Genomic DNA, 17,679 nt, shown 5'->3' with positions numbered 1-17,679 from the left:
TCTGCCATTTTCAGGTTGTTGACCTAGGCAAGTTTGTTAGCGTGTCTGTGACACAGTAACATGGAACAAGTCTCTCTCTCATAGGCTATTATGTTGTTATTTGAATTAGAACATGTAAAGCATTTGGAATAATGCCCAGCACATGGGGAGTGTTCCAAAACTTTAGTCATTGCTGTTGCTCTGGTCATCACAGTTTTTAGTTTCTGACCTTTAAAGCCGCTGTAGACATTGTCATCTCTGAAAACACCACTCATATACTAGCTCACCTAGACACAGTTGATGTATGGAGCATAATATCTAACACTTTTTAAGGGATAACCATGTGTTTTTCTTATTTGTGTATTTCTTGTATTGTCCACAAAAATAGAACTATACACTGATGTAGAGAACATAATAGTCTCCTAGTGTATTTTATAACAAACTAAAATTAGGGACCAATAACTTTCTCACAGATGCCATATAGATATGTCAAAACACACACTTCAAAGTGATGTGATAGTTCTCTCCTCATTTTGTGTAAACAAAAGACCTCTCATATTGCTTCTTTTTGAAATGTGTTTTTCATTTCAGGGGCATTTGACATTCAAGGATGTAGCCATAGAATTCTCTCAGGAGGAGTGGAAATGCCTGGAGCCTATGCAGAAAGCTTTGTACAAGGATGTGATGTTGGAGAACTATAGGAACCTGGTCTTCCTAGGTGAGTATAATTTCCTTCTAGAAGTTCAGATTTGCCCTTGTGCATTTTTGTATTTTCTCTGTTGTCTTTCTTGGGAGCCCCTCCGTTATTTGAGACTGAAGCCTTGTTGGTTCAAAAATAAAAAGCTTCACAATGCTGCATCTGGCCTTTCACTGTCTCCTTTGTATATATATTCTGCTGCCTTCTTTGTACATCAGTGGTGGTTCCAGAGCTGTAGTTCGCAGAGAACTTTATGGCAGAGTTAAAATATCCGATTCCCTGTTTTCTGTCCATGTGCTTTTTTGTTTGTTTAAAACAGGTTCTTGCTCTGTTGCCCAGGCTGGAGTGCAGTGGTGTGATCACAGCTCACTGCCATCTCTGTCTCCTGGGCTCAAGCAATCCTCCAACCTCAGCCTCCCAAGTAGCTGGAATTATGCGTGCGTGCCACCATGCCCACGTAGAGACAGGGTTTTACTATGTCACTCAGGCTGCTCTTGAACTCATGGGCTCAAGGAATTCTCTGGTCTTCGCATCCCAGAGTGCTGATATTATAGGCTTGAGCCAGTACGCTTGGCCTATCCCTGACCCTGTGATCCACCCGCCTCAGCCTCCCAAAGTGCTGGGATTACAGGTGTGAGCCACCACGCCCAGCCAAAGCTTATATTTTTTAAGTCCACATAATTTGTTTTAAGTGACCGCTACTTTAATCTGGTGCATTTTCATGTATTGTAAGTGAACTTTGTTTTTATTTATTTAATAATCAGTTCCATATTTTTGAGGATACTCAGTTTTCTTTGTTTTATGTTTCTTTTTGAGGTAGTGTTGTGTTGGGGAATGTATATCATTTTATATATTTTACAAGATTTCTTTCTTTAGTACAGATGGTATAGCTCAGGAGCAGTTTCTCTAAAACTTACACAAACTCCATAGTGTTGTAATAAGACAGTTTCAGTTATTTCTTTTACTCCCTTTCTCCTGACTTAATTCCTACTATTAAATTTGTTAATGAGACCGGGCACGGTGGCTCACGCCTGTAATCCCAGCACTTTGGGAGGCCGAGGCGGGTGGATCACGAGGTCAGGAGATCGAGACCGTCCTGGCTAACACGGTGAAACCCCGTCTCTACTAAAAATACAAAAAATTAGCAAGGTGTGGCGGTGGGTGCCTGTAGTCCCAGCTACTCAAGAGGCAGAGGCAGGAGAATGGCATGAACCCAGGAGGCGGAGCTTGCAGTGAGCAGAGATTGCGCCACTGCACTCCAGCGTGGTGACAGAGCGAGACTCCATCTCAAAAAAAAAAAAAAAAAATTGTTAATGGAATTGATTACAGTTCTTTTCATTGGAAATATTTTAATACCTTGAATATATTTTTTTAATATAGTTACTATCTTAATTGTAGAAATACCATGAAAGAGATTGGTCATACTTTGTTTTTGTTTGTTTGTTTGTTTGTTTTGTTCTGTTTTTTGAGACGGATTTTCATTCTTGTTGCCCAGGCTGGAGAATAATGGCGCGATCTCACCTCACTGCAACCTCCGTCTCCCAGGTTCAAGCGATTCTCCTGCCTCAGCCTCCTGAGTAGCTGGGATTACAGGCATGTGCCACCACGCCTGGCTAATTTTGTATTTTTAGTAGAGGTGGGGTTTCTTCATATTGGTCAGGCTGATCTTGAACTCCCGACCTCAGGTGATCTGCCAGTCTTGGCCTCCCAAAGTGCTGGGATTACAGACGTGAGCCTCTGCGCCTGGCCTGGTCATACTTGTTATATCAGACACATTGCTTTTCTGTAGTAAGTTTCAGTTTCCTAAATATAACTTGCTGGATTTTCTTTAAATCACACTTTTTTTTTTTTTTGGAACAAGTGCTATATTATAATAATTATTCTCCTGTCTGCTTTCAAGTCCATCATGTTATACTGAATTATTATTTTCAAATCTTACTTTATTATACATGTAGCCCATTTCTTGCACTTCAAGAACTTCTCAACTGATGTTTATAAAACCTATGTATTTTTTCCCGTCATGCTTAGGGAATGACCAATACATTTTTTTAAAAAAATTATATTTTATCTGGAAGTGTTTTTCCTAAGTTTTCTTCTAGGATTTTTGTAGCCTGAGGTCTTACATTTAAGTCTATATTCATCTTGAATTAATTTTTGTATATGATGAGAGATAGGGGTCCAGTTTCATTCTTCTATTTATGGCTAGCCAGTTTTTCCAGCACCCCTTATTGAATAGAATGTCTTATCTCAATTGTTTTTGTTGACTTTGTCAAAGATCAGTTGGTTGTAGGTATGTGGCTGTATTTCTGGGTTTCCTATTCCATTCCATTGGAGATCTGTGGCTGTGTTTCTGGGTTCCCTATTCTGTTCCATTGGAGATCTTCTATTTTAACAGAAGCATTTATATCTAACAATTTTCTATCTTAGCACTGTTTTCTCTGCATACATAAGTTTTGGTATGTTCTATTTTCATTTTCCTTTGTTTTGAGATATTTTATCATTTCCCTTGAGATTTCCAATTTGACATATTGGCTGTTTAGGAATATGTTGTTTCCACATATTTGTTGATATTCTAATTTTTTTTCTGCTGTTGATCTCTAGTTTTATTTTATTATGAAGGGATAAGTTACGCTTTATGATTTCAGTCTTTAAAATGTGTTAAACGAGGTCAGGAGTTTGAGACCAGCCTGGCCAACATGGCGAAACTGCGTCGCTACTAAAAATACAAAAATTAGCGGGGCGTGGTGGTGCGCGCCTGTAGTCCCAGCTACTCGGGAGGCTGAGTCAGGAGAATCGCTTGAACCTGGGAGGCGGAGGTTGCAGTGAACCAAGATCACGCCACTGCCTTCCAGCTTGGGTAACGGAGCGAGACTCAGCCTCAACAAAAAAGAAGTGTTAAAAAGTTGTACTTTTAAATATTTCTTTTGAAGAATGTTCTGTGTGAAGTTCTGAAAAAATTCTTTTGTGCTGTTTTTGGGAGATGTGTTGTGCATATGTAGGTTAGGTCCAATTTAACGCAAGTTTAGGTTGCCTATTTACTTACTTTTTTTGTCTGTCCTATTTATAAAAGTGGTCTGTTGAAGTCTTTTATTATTACTGTGGAACTTTTCTCCCTTTAGTTATGTTTCTCTTGCTTCATATATTAAGGATCTCTAATATTAGGTGCATATATAACTGTAATTGGTATATCTTCTAGTGAATTAACCCTTTAATTATTACATAATGCCCTTCTTTGTCTCTTGTACCAGTTTTGACATAAAGTCTGTTTTGACTGATACCAGTTTAGCCACCTCTGATGTCTTTCTGTTACCATTTATAAGGGATATCTTTTTTCACCCTTTCAATTCTGCCTACGTGTGTCCTTCAAATAAAAATGAATCTTTTGTGGATAGCATGTAGTTGGAGCCTGTTTTTAAAATTCATTCAGCCAGTCTCTATCTTCTGATTGTGGAGTTTAAGCCACTTACACTTAATGTAATTACTGATAGAGAAGGACTCACTCTTGCCGTTTTGCTGAATGTTTCCTATATCTCTTAGATTTTTTTGTTCTTCGTATCCGTTACTGCCTTTGTGTTTATTTAGTTGATTCTTTTGTCTTGACATACTTTTATTTCCATTGTGTGTGTCTTCTATACATTCTTTGTGGTTACCGCTGCAATTACAGAAAACACTTTAGATTTATAACATCCTGTTTTAAACTGGTAACAGTTTGACTTCAGTCACATAGAAAAATGACTCCTTTACAGGTCTGCTCCCATGTTATGTTTTTGATATCCCAGATTACTTCCATATATACTGTGTCTCCATGAACGTGTATTTAAACCTTGACAACAATTTCCTGCTTTCTTAGTTTTTTCAGATTAATATTTGCCTATTTTGCTAGCGTTTCTTCTTCTGCATCCCAAGACTCCTTAACATTGTTGTACTATCAATAAGGTTTTATGTTGTCTTTTTGTGTGTGTACAAAATAAATTCATCCATCTCCTCTTCATGGCTGTTATCAAATTTTTTCTTCAGGATTATATTGTAGGAACATTTTTTCGCATATCTCCTGATATGTAGGGTTGTTGAGCATATGCCTGGAAATATAACTCATGGGACATTCAATTTGATAAAATTCATAGCATATATTATAAAGACATAAGTCTGCTTTCTTCCCATATCCTCACACTGCCTCCTTTTTAACTGTCTTCCCTTGTCCTGTGCCCATAGTATAATTCCCATATTTAAGTATTGGCCAGTATAATGCTACTTCTAAATTAGTTTCTTTTTTTGTCCAAAGTCAGGATTTTAACTGTTCCTGGTGAAATTATATACCCACAGCTCTGCAAGCACAAACCCTGCTGCCCCATGCACATTACTCCTTGCCCTTTCCTCTTGCCTTTTCTCTTCCCTGGCCTTTCCTAAAATAGTACTTTGTTCCAGACAGAATACCTGGCTACTTACTAGCATATTAGTTTTACACTCCCATTATTGCATAACTCCTTCATCTCCCACACTACTCTCACTCTGTAAGGGATGACCCTACTCATTCACTTGATCACTTCCTTTTTTTCTTTTTTTTTTTTTTTCATATGGAGTCTTGCTTTGTTGCTCAGGCTGGAGTGCAGTGGTGTGATCTCGGCTCACTGTAACCTCCACCTCCCGGGTTCAAGCAATTCCCTGCCTCAGCCTCCCACGTAGCTGGGATTACAGGCACCTGCCACCACACCCAGCTAATTTTTGTATTTTTAGTAGAGATGGGGTTTCACCATCTTGGCCGGGCTGGTCTTGAACTCCTGACCTTGTGATCCACCTGCCTCGGCCTGATCACTTTCTGAGAACACTGTCTAAATCATTATGTGCAGGGAATGATGACTCAGATACTGTTATTCATGGGGATGGCTGAATAATGCTTTTGGCAACACAGCATGGCTCTTGAAGTATTTCTTTCTACACTCTTAGTATTTGGGGTGACCTGTTATCTGCAGTACCTGCTTGGGCGATTTTTGAAAAAAACATAATGTTTGATCCTGCAAACGTAGGTGCATATCTTACTTTCTTTGTAAATTGGATGTAGATACATGAATCCCGTGGGCATACTAACTGCTTGTGTGTTAAATAGTGGTAATTTACCTCAAGACTTTTCAAACAAGTTAGTGCTGTTAGGTAGTCTAGAATATTGTTTTTTAGTAAAGACTCACAGATTTCTTTGTTAAATAAAGCATATCAACATTGTTTTATGTTTATAATGAGATAGCATATTGGCTTTACCCTAGTCAGCATGGCTACCTATAGTAGATATTGTAGATTGGGTGGTTGAAACAACAGAAATTCCCTTTTCACAGCTCTGGGTGGTGAGAAGTCTAACATGTCAGAACCAGCCATTTTGGTTCTTGGCATGGCATGGGCCCTTTTTCCGGTTTACCATGGCTTTCTCTTTCTGTGTCCTGACATGGCAGAGGACCGAATTGCCTCCCAAAGACCACACCTCCAAATACTATCACATTGAGGATTGGGTCCTCAACATAGGAATTTTGGCAGACATATGTCTTTATATCAAAGCAGCCTTCATCGTATCTGTAAGTTTTCATTTTGTAGTTTCTTCCAAACAGTGTTTGTTGTCTTTTATCTTAGTTCATATGCTTTTCAAGTAGAAATCTCTTTATGATATATATTTTGTGGCCAGTTAACTAGGTAATTAGAGGCAATGAATAGGACCAGGTGTGGTGACTCATGCCTGTATGTAATCCCGGCACTTTGGGAGGCTGCAGCAGGCAGGTTGCTTGACCTCAGGAGTTCGAGATCAGCCTGAGCAACATAGGAAAACTCTGTCTCTACCAAAACTACAAAAAAATTAGGTGGGCGTGGTGGTGAACATCTTTGGTCTCAGCTATTTGAGAGGCTGAGGTGGGAGGATCGCTTGAGTCTTAGAAGTGGAGGTTGCAGTGAGGCAAGATTATGCCACTTTACTCCAGCCTAGGTGACAGAGTGAGACTCCATCTCAAGAAAAAATGACAATAGATAGGGAGTTGCTCTATTGATTGTTACATAGGTGTAGGCATGAAATCATAGTCAGTATTTTTCCTTCCCCACTTTTTATTCTATATTATGCTGTGTATTTACCTTTCTCCCATCCAAGTAGTAACCAGGTCTGACACTGGTTAGCTTCTGAGATCAGCTGTGTTCCAGGTGGTATGGCCATAGACATATTTATCTTTCTTTTATCTTTAAAAGTCAGTGATCTCAACATATTTTCTAGTTATCATATGCTGTCTCTAGAATATATGTTCTTACTTATTATAAAGGGAGATTTGTTTAGAATTCCATACTATAAATTTGTGTATTTGCATATGATGCAAACTTGTATATGCAATATACAAATTTATAGTATGGAATTCTAAGTATATTGTATATTGTATTTTACTTACCTGCTGGTTTTATCATGGGTTATTAGAGTGTTTTATTTATTAATTTATATGGTGATTATTAATTAGTTTATCTTGTGAATATTTACCATTACACTATATCTTGCTGTAGTTTGGCATTTGTTTGTACACAGTAAATATGAAGTAAATATATATAACTTTTATTCTCTTATGAGAGAGCCACATTTTCTGCCAATTGGTTTGTAATTTGGTGTCATTGGTTGCAAAATACTTGTTTTAGTGCCAATATATGTTTGCACAACATAAGTCTTTTGGTCATAGGATGTTTGAAACTAGGCTTTCCTAAAATTAATTTGAATTACATTTAGTCACCCTTTCTTAACTATAGACTTCTATTCATTTTGTATTTCTAAAAATAAAAGATCATGGTGGAGAACTTTCACACCTGTCTACTATAAAGATTATGTTTAGTGTAGGTATGTTTCCAATATAAAATATTTGTTTATCAATAGTAGTAGTTTAAAAAAAACTCATGTTCATTATGTTTTGCAGGTATCTCTCCTAAATGTGTGATCAAGGAATTACCACCAACAGAGAACAGTAATACAGGAGAAAGGTTCCAAACAGTGCCACTGGAAAGACATCAAAGCTATGATATTGAAAATTTATACTTCAGGGAAATACAGAAACATCTACATGACCTTGAATTTCAATGGAAAGATGGTGAAACAAATGATAAAGAAGTGCCAGTGCCCCATGAAAACAATCTTACTGGTAAAAGAGATCAACATAGTCAAGGGGATGTAGAAAACAATCATATTGAAAACCAGCTTACATCAAGCTTTGAGTCACGTCTGGCTGAACTGCAGAAAGTTCAAACTGGAGGGAGACTTTATGAATGTAATGAAACAGAGAAGACAGGTAATAACGGTTGTTTAGTTTCTCCACACATTAGGGAAAAACCTTATGTATGTAATGAGTGTGGCATAGCCTTTAAAGCGTCTTCCAGCCTTATTAATCATCAGAGGATACATACTACAGAGAAACCTTACAAATGCAATGAGTGTGGCAAAGCCTTTCATCGGGCCTCACTACTAACTGTACATAAGGTAGTCCATACAAGAGGGAAATCATATCAATGTGATGTATGTGGCAAGATCTTCAGAAAAAAATCATATTTTGTAAGACACCAAAGGAGTCACACTGGACAGAAACCCTACATATGTAATGAATGTGGCAAGTCCTTTAGTAAAAGTTCCCACCTTGCAGTTCATCAGAGAATTCATACCGGTGAAAAACCTTACAAATGTAATCTGTGTGGGAAATCCTTTAGTCAGCGTGTCCATCTTAGACTTCATCAGACAGTTCATACTGGAGAGAGACCCTTCAAATGTAATGAGTGTGGCAAAACCTTTAAACGGAGCTCAAACCTCACTGTACATCAGGTAATCCATGCAGGAAAGAAACCATATAAATGTGATGTATGTGGCAAGGCATTCAGACATAGATCAAATCTTGTATGTCACCGGAGAATCCACAGTGGAGAGAAACAATACAAATGCAATGAATGTGGCAAGGTCTTCAGTAAACGTTCAAGTCTTGCAGTGCATCGACGAATTCACACTGTAGAGAAACCTTGCAAATGCAATGAATGTGGCAAGGTCTTCCGTAAACGTTCAAGTCTTGCAGTGCATCAGAGAATTCATACTGGACAGAAAACTTACAAATGCAGTAAATGTGGCAAGGTCTACAGTAAGCATTCACGTCTTGCAGTGCATTGGAGAATTCATACCGGCGAGAAAGCTTATAAATGCAATGAATGTGGCAAAGTTTTCAGCATACATTCACGACTTGCAGCTCATCAGAGAATTCATACTGGAGAGAAACCTTACAAATGCAATGAATGTGGCAAGGTCTTCAGTCAACATTCACGTCTTGCAGTGCATCGGAGAATTCATACTGGAGAGAAACCTTACAAATGCAAAGAATGTGGCAAGGTCTTCAGTGACCGTTCAGCTTTTGCAAGGCATCGGAGAATTCATACTGGAGAGAAGCCTTACAAATGCAAAGAATGTGGCAAGGTCTTCAGTCAATGTTCACGTCTTACAGTGCATCGGAGAATTCATAGTGGAGAGAAACCTTACAAATGCAATGAATGCGGCAAGGTCTACAGTCAGTATTCACATCTTGTAGGGCATCGAAGAGTTCATACTGGAGAGAAACCATACAAATGTAATGAATGTGGCAAAGCCTTTAATCAGGGCTCCACACTCAATAGACATCAGAGAATTCATACCGGAGAGAAACCTTATAAATGCAATCAGTGTGGGAATTCCTTTAGTCAGCGTGTCCATCTTAGACTTCATCAGACTGTTCATACTGGAGACAGACCTTACAAATGTAATGAGTGTGGCAAAACCTTTAAACGGAGCTCAAACCTCACTGCACATCAGATAATTCATGCAGGAAAGAAACCATATAAATGTGATGAATGTGGCAAGGTATTCAGGCATAGTTCACATCTTGTAAGTCACCAGAGAATCCACACTGGAGAGAAAAGATACAAATGTATTGAATGTGGCAAAGCCTTTGGGCGGTTGTTTTCCCTCAACAAACACCAAAGAATTCATTCTGGCAAAAAACCTTATAAATGTAATGAGTGTGGGAAATCTTTTATTTGTCGCTCAGGCGTCACTAAACATCGAATAAGACATACTGGAGAGAACCTTACAACTAAACTCAATGTGACAAGGCCTTAGACGTTGTCCTAGTTTCTGGAATCACCAAATAATTCATACTTACTGATATACCTTGTATATTTACCCCTTCTCTTGAAATCCCTGTGGAATTGTAATCTCCAGTATTGGAGGTGGGGCCCATTGGGAGGTGATTGGATCATGGAAGTGGATTTCTCAAATTGAGAAAGATTTAGCATCATCCCCTTGGTGCTGTCCTGGCAATAGTGACTTCTCTTGAGGTCTGGCTGTTTAAAAGTGCATAGCACTTCCCTGTTGCTTGCTCTCATTCTCACCATGTGAAATACCTACACCCCCTTTGCCTTCCACCATGATTTTAACCTTCCTGAGGCTTCCCTAGAGGGTGATCAGATGCCAGCACCATGTTTTCATTTAAGCCTTCAGAAATTGAGCCAATTAAGCTCTTTTCTTTATACATTAGCCAGCCTCAGGTTTTTTTTGTAGCAATGCAGTTATCACCTAATACATTTACACATGCAGTAAACATACCTAAGTTTTAAGCTAGTATTCACTACTCACTAGGTGTAAGAATTTGTATATATATTCCAGGATGTATACATCCTGGAGAAAAATCACAGAAGTGTAATACGTGTGGCAAGAATTCTACTCAAAAGCCAGAACTTGTAAATCTAGGTAATTAAAAGGGCATAGATGTATGAAATGAAATGAGGGTGGCAAAACCTTTACTACAGTTCAATCACTACTTGTCATAAGAGAGTTTATACTGAAAGGAAATCATATAAATGTATGTGTCAGAGGCTTTCCCCAGGCATCAGAACTCACTAGGCATCAGAATATACATCTTTGAGAGGAACCGCAGAAATGTAATGTGCATGCTAAGGTTTTTACCCGAACATCAAAATGGAAAGAGTATTCATACTAGAGACAACCTTCCAAATAAATGGTTTTGAAAAATGAAATGTTCAAAGACCTGGAATCAACCCAAATGCTTATCAGTGATAGACTGAATAAAGAAAATGTGGTACATATACACCATGGGATACTATGCAGCCATAGAAAGGAATGAGATCATGTCCATTGCAGCGATGTGGATGGAACTGGAAGCCATTATCCTCAGGAAACTAACACAGGAACAGAAAACCAAACAGCACATGTTCTCACTTAAAAGTGGAAGCCGAACAATGAGAACACATATACCCAGGGAGGGGAGCAACACACACTGGGGCCTGCTGATGGGGGTGGGAAGGGCAGGGAAGTGGAGCATCAGGAAAAATAGCTAATGCATTTTTGCCTTAATACCAGGTGATGGGTTGGTAGGTGCAGCAAATCACCATGGCACACATTTTCCTATGTAACAAATTTGCAAATTGTGCACATGTACCCAGAACTTAAAGTGAGACAAAACCAATGTCCACGCCTTTGCAGTTTGATTGAACGTATAAAGGAGAAAAGTCCTGTAAGTATGCTGAACATGAAAGGACCTGGAAGCAGTAGTGTGTCTTCAGGCTTTACCAAATTATTCCTACTTGAGAGAAAACTTGGAAATGTAATCAATGTGGCACAAATTTCAACCAGTTTTTTAAACAGACTACACATCTTTGAAATCATACTAGGGACAACCAAATCTGCTTCTCCAAGATTGGCCTGGAATATTACTACAGAATAACTACCAGACAACATTTGTGAAAACTCAGAACAGTATGTATTTTAAAGGAGCAAGTGCGTATGTGAAAATGGCTCATTCAGTTTATAAAATATTACATTAAATTTGAGGTTTCTTTTTTTTTTTTCTTTTGTGACAGTCTTGCTCTGTTCCCCATGCTGTAGTGCAGTGGCACCAGTTCACCTCACTGTAACTTCCACATCCTGGTTTCAAGCAATTTGTGCCTCAGCCTCCCAAGTAGCTGGGATTACAGTCATGCCACCATGCCCAGATAATTTTTATATTTTTTCATAGAGTTGGTGTTTTACCATGTTTGCCAGGCTGATCTCAAGCTCCTGGCCTCAAGTGATTTGCCGCCTTGGCCTCACACATTGCTGAGATTACAGGCATGAGCCACCACACCTGGCCAATGGGGCGTTTCTTAAAATAGCTACTAGACTATGACGTTTATCCTAAGATTTGAAGTCTATCATCTTCCTTACATATCCTTCATTGTGGTATCTGGGAATGAATCAACAAGATGAGAGGGCCTCCTTCATTCAGTGTGGCTCCTTCATTTCCATGCTTCCTGAAGATTAAGGTCACTGAATTTTAAAATTCAATATTCTGTGAGTTACACACCATGGAGTAACTGGGAGAATAATGTAAGTTTATGATGTAAGTTGTGCTTGTGTTCCAGGCGTCCATGAACACGTAGAGTGCCACTTTGGGTTGTAGGAAATAATTGCACAACCAACTGACTGAAATACCAGTGAGGACATTGATGGAATATTAAGGGTATTCATGAGAGGCAAGTGATAGGTTACTAGGGATGGATTGTGTGGGAGAAATAATGCAGAGGAAATGAAGATCATCTCCATTGAATGACAGCTGTTATATAGCAAAGATAAATGTAAAATTATTCTTGGAAGTGGAAGACAGCAGTTATCAGAGAGGAGAATTTAATCAAAAGAATCAGAATAGCATGGTCACAGGCCAGATTCACATTGAAGCATTTACTCTATATTTTACTGCTGTTACATTCAAAATGTATCAGAAGTCTCATGGTTCAATTAATAAAACATTATTTGTTTTCGTAACTCAGTGACGTTCCTTTCACCAACACAGATTTATCCCACCTTAGTAAAGAACTTCTAACAGACACTGCATTACACTCTGCTGGTTAAAATAATGTGCGACAATTGTTTTCTATGGCGAAATCAAACAACATAGATTTTTGCCCGTACCATAGTCCCCCTTTAAGCCGCAAGATGCCTTCCAAGTGTCCTCTGGTGGATACCTGAAACTGGATAGTACCCAACCATAAATATATAGTTTCAGTCAAGTTTTGAGGTGTGACAGCAAAGCTAGTACTGATTATTTTTATTCACACTTGTACAGAAGATTTATGATAAATCTTAGCATCTTCATCTGTATTTTTTTCTTATTAAATCAATAACCTTTCACTTAACTTAAAGGAGGCACTTTACAGCTTTCTTGCTTTCTCTTTTTTTTTTTTTTTTTTTTGTTAGGGGGTTTTGCTATGTCACCCAGGCTGAGTGCAGTGGTTATTCACAGGTAAGATCTTAGCACACTGCAGCGTCAAAAAGTGGTTCTCCCACCTCAGCCTCCAGACTACCTGAGACTACAGGTACATGCTATTGTGTCTAGCTTACAGCTTCTCTGAGATATCCAAGTTGCAAGCCTCACTACTTTTGTGCTTTGGGGCCATAATTAAGTAAAATAGGAGATACTTGAACACAAACACGATGATACTCTAACAACGCTAACTGAGATGACTAGTAAGTGACTGAGAGAGGGGTAGGTTATTCTGTGTGGCTACACTGTATAAAGGGATGATTTATGTCCTGGGTGGAACAATGTGAGATTTCATCACATTAGTGAGAACAGTATATAGTTTAAAATTTCTGTGTTATTTATTTTGGGAATATTCCATTTAATGTTTTTGGACCACAGTTGCCACTGGTAATTGAAATCATGGAAAGTGAAACTGCAGATAATGTGGGATGACTGTACCAATGTCTTGGGGGGAGGGAGCCAGCTGATTGTGAGATGTAAGTTTGTGATTCTGAGATAGCAGCTTTGCAAAAAACTGCAATTTGTCAATTCACCAATATTGATAATGTGCAAGCTTGGTGAGCTGAGAATATTCCTGAAAACCTTTGTTCCCACTGCGAATTCCCGGGGACAGTTATGAGTTCCTAATGACGTCACCACAAAGACATTTTGGAGTGTTTGGTAAAGGCTGTTTCTTTTCAGTGATTGCTGGAAGCAGATGGGATCAAATAAAAATAGAACACTGTGGGCTCCCAAGGCTGAGGTGGAGCTGGAGGATGCCGGCCAGACTGCGGAGCAGCAGTCTTCCTTGTGCACATGCCTGAAGTCCGCGTGGGTGTTTGAGGAAGTGGGGATACAGCATTTAATGAAAAATGTATGCTTAAGAAGTAGAAAATGGCAGTCTTCCTAGATAATTTTCAATGGCCAGAATGTGAATGTATTGACAAGTGAGAGAAGAAATGTTGTGGCGTCTGTTGTGACAGGTATATTGTTTTTTACAGGCTGGTGGATAATGACGCAGCTGTGGTGTATTGTAGGTCAGAACAGTTGAACCATGCCTTTCACACATGTGGTGTATTTCCCACATTGGCTTTCTTCATGATAAATGCTGTATCCAATGCTCAGGTGAGAGGTGATAGCTATGAAAGTGGCTGTTTAGGAAGAACAGGTCCTTGAGTTTGGCTTTTCGTTGGTTTCATGTTGATGTTTGGGGTACTTATTGCTTCCATGTGGATTCTTTTTGGTGCATATGTTACCCAACCACTCTGATCTACAAATTTGGAAGAACTGAAGAGCTATGGACCTGAGATCACTCCTTAAATCACATTTTCTTTATGTTATATTCTGTTTGTAGATAAGTTTTTATCTTAGTACACGTTGCCAAATGGAGTAGCTTGTACATTAAATGTTTTCTTTACATTTTTATGTTGTGTTATTTTGTCTTTTTTGTTGTTGTTGTTGTTGCTGTTGTTTTTGAGACGGAGTTTGGCTCTTGTTGCCCAGACTGGAGTGCAATGGCGCGATCTCGGCTCACCACAACCTCTGCCTCCTGGGTTCAAGCGATTCTTCTGCCTCAGTCTCCCAAGTGGCTGGGATTACAGGCATGCACCACCACACCCAGCTAATTTTGTATTTTTAGTAGAGATGGGGTTGCTCCATGTTGGTCAGGCTGGTCTCAAACTCCCAACCTCAGATGATCCGCTCCCCTCGACCTCCCAAAGTGCTGGGATTACAGGCATGAGCTACCACACCCTGCCTATGTTGTGTGTTTTTAAAGTTTTATGAAATTTCTGTTCTTCATTTTTCATTGCATAGACTGTTAATATGTATATAATACAAGACTATATGGCTTGGATAATGAGTATCTTTTATTCCTGAGATTTAGAACTTGATCTGTTCCCTAAGCCAGGGTTATATCATCATGTCATTTTAGAAGTAACCACTCTCTCTCTGGCCGGGCGCAGTGGCTCACGCCTGTAATCCCAGCACTTTGGGAGGCCAAGGTAGGTGGATCACCTGAGGTCAAGTTTGAGACCAGCCTGACCAATATGGTGAGACCACATCTTTACTAAAAATACAAAAATTAGCCGGGCATGGTGTCAGGTGCCTGTAATCCCAGCTACTTGGGAGGCTGAGGCAGGAGAATCATTTGAACCCTGTGGGTGGAGGTTGTAGTGAGCCGATATTGTGCCACTGCACTCTAACCTGGGTGACAGAGTGAAATTCCATCCCCCCCCAAAAAAAAAGTAACCACTCTCTCTCAGTATCTCTAATTTCTGAAGATGTGCAAAAAATATAATTTTATATAGCTGGAATGAGCACTTAGCCATAAAAGGTATTTCAGCAAGTTGTAATTTATTTTGGCCTAAAAATGAGGTTTTTTTGTAAAGGAAAAATGTTTGTTCTTATGTATTGAAGAAGTGTACGTTTATATAATGATTTTTTAAATGCCCAAAGGACTAGTTTGAAAACCTCTTCCAAGAATTCCTCTAATATGACCTTATATGAAAAGGGATAATACATGATCAAATAAACTCAGTTTTTTTTATGGTTGCTGTAAAAAGACTGTGTAAGGCAGCTTAGCACCATGCTTCTCATAAAAGCAGCTTAAATTATCCACTGGGGTTATCTTTTGACAACCTGCCATTATCTGGTGTTACACAATTCAATAGCAAGCAAGTTTGAGACAACTGCAGTTCAAAAGCATGAACCATATAACAAAAAGTGGAATAATTAAAGATAAGGCACTTCTTCCCAAAGGGAATTATCACCTAGTGAAAAATTACGCATTTCATCTACTCAGTTACTGACTGCAAGCAAGTCTCTCTGCTCTAGCTCTCAAGCTTTGGGTGAATGTCCCTGCGAAATGTATCTTCAAGTTGAAAGTTCACACTCCAGTCAAAAACTCCTTTTACTGAGTTTGCGGTACTGTATTTGCATGTGTCTATTTCTCTGGACCTTTATTGCTACTTTTGCTTTCCTTTGTTACACAGATTTTGTGTTGCACTTTCTTCTCCAGAGGGGTGATATAGAGCCTTGGTTATATGAATAATACCAGTGATAGTGTCCACAGCTCAAATGCAAGCCCATTTGGCATCACTCCTTTCATCTCTCTGAGAGGATTTATTGTGTGCAGAGTATGAAGCAGTTGTGGAGCTCTGTGCCTTTGTCAAGATACCATCTTGTTTGATGACTTCTTTGTTGTTTTTCCTTGAAAATGTCAGTAAGCTCTGTTATGCTTCTAGCAGATTGTAAGACTGTTTCCACCCTCATAACCTGTTGCAATAAATATTATTTCTCACACATTTTAATATTGTTAAGTTTGTTGGAGAAAACAAACCATAAAAATTCATTTGCTGTTCAGTTTTCAATTAAAATAAAGAAATAGAACATTGTTAATTTCTGAGACTTGATGGACAGTAATATGGAAAATCTTTTCATTTGCCTATTTGTGCATCTGCATCGGTGAAATTTCTCCTCATATTTTTAACCTATTTTCTAATTCAATTTTTTTTCTGTGATATACTTTACTTTGTAGAGCAATTTTTGGTTCCCAGCAAAATGTAGTGGAAGGTACAGAGATTCCTCATATAGCTCCTTCTGAGAAACCTTAGAAAATATAGCAAAACATAGCCATTAAAATAGAAAAACATTTACCAGATGGACAGCACCTCACCCGGGTGTGTCAACAGATGGACAGGAGTCCGGGTCCGGGTGTGGCTATCAAGGACACCAGATGTCCAGGGTAGTGTCCCATACATTCCCAGAACTAAAGTAGAAAAACATTTCCAGAAAATACCCCTTCCCGCCTGTGAGCCCCCTGACCAACCAGTGTAGGACAGCTGGCTCAGGCCATAATTAAGAACCAATCAGTCACTCCCAATCCTCGCGCCTTAATGCTTTTTGAATGTGTGACCCAATCAAATGTGTGTATCCTCCCCTTGTTTGAATTTGTAACCTCCCCCAGATTGCTGTGTAACCCCTCCCTTGTTTTGATGTGTAGTTTTTGCCTATATAAACTGTGTAAAACAGCCGTTCGAGGTCTTTCGGCCTCTTGTGCTAAGGACCCTAGCGCGCTAGTAATAAAGTGTGCTCTTTGCTGTGATCTCCGTGTCAGGTAGTCTCTCGCGGCGGCCCCATCCCGAAGTAGAATCTTGAGCAAGGTTCTAACACTTCCCCCACATATGCATAGCCTTTCCCCATTGTCAACATCCTCCACCAAAGTGGTAGATCATCATCCAACATCCCTAGTTTATAGTTGGCTCACACTTGTACATTGTGTGGGTTTGGACAACTGTAAAATGGCACATATTCACATATTATGGTAACATGCAGAGTACTTTGACTACCCTAATGATCCTCTTTGCTCAATCTAAATTTGTGTATTTCTTTCACTTCTGTCACTTGTTGCTTCACGTTTTGCAGCTGTTTTTTAGTGCATACACACTGATGGTTCTGAAATCATCTCTGTAAGTTGACATTTTTATCATGTAATCTCCCTGTTTTTCCCTGTTATTTTTATTTTCTCTGAAGATTACTTCTTTTGTTCCAGTCAATTTTGCAAGTTTATTTGCCAAAGTTAAGGATGCTTGCCTGTGACACAGCCTCAAGAGGTTCTGGCCACATATACCCAAGGTGGTTGGGGCGCAGCTTGGTTTTATACACTTTTAGGAGATATCAGTTAATGTGTAAGATGCA

The 17,679-nt window shown here is 39.1% G+C and overlaps 1 protein-coding gene across 3 annotated transcripts in view; it reads left to right on the top strand.

Moving 5' to 3' along the window:
* ZNF616 (zinc finger protein 616) overlaps positions 1 to 17,086 on the top strand; it is a 32,517-nt gene extending 15,431 nt beyond the window's left edge. For 2 of the 3 annotated variants that reach the window (XM_512866.9, XM_054672710.2), the window contains exons 3-4: positions 571 to 697; positions 7,597 to 17,086. In XM_512866.9, coding sequence (XP_512866.4) covers positions 571 to 697; positions 7,597 to 9,803 — 2,334 coding nt within the window. In that variant the 3' untranslated portion in view covers positions 9,804 to 17,086. Of the gene's footprint in view, positions 1 to 570; positions 698 to 6,117; positions 6,238 to 7,596 lie in introns of those variants that run through there. The other variant, XM_054672711.2, reaches the window with a different exon arrangement.
* The last annotated feature ends 593 nt before the right edge of the window (positions 17,087 to 17,679 follow it).

The sequence above is a fragment of the Pan troglodytes genome, chromosome 20, assembly GCF_028858775.2.
Source record: "Pan troglodytes isolate AG18354 chromosome 20, NHGRI_mPanTro3-v2.0_pri, whole genome shotgun sequence".
NCBI lineage: Eukaryota > Metazoa > Chordata > Mammalia > Primates > Hominidae > Pan > Pan troglodytes.
This window is presented reverse-complemented; position numbering and strand designations above follow the sequence as displayed.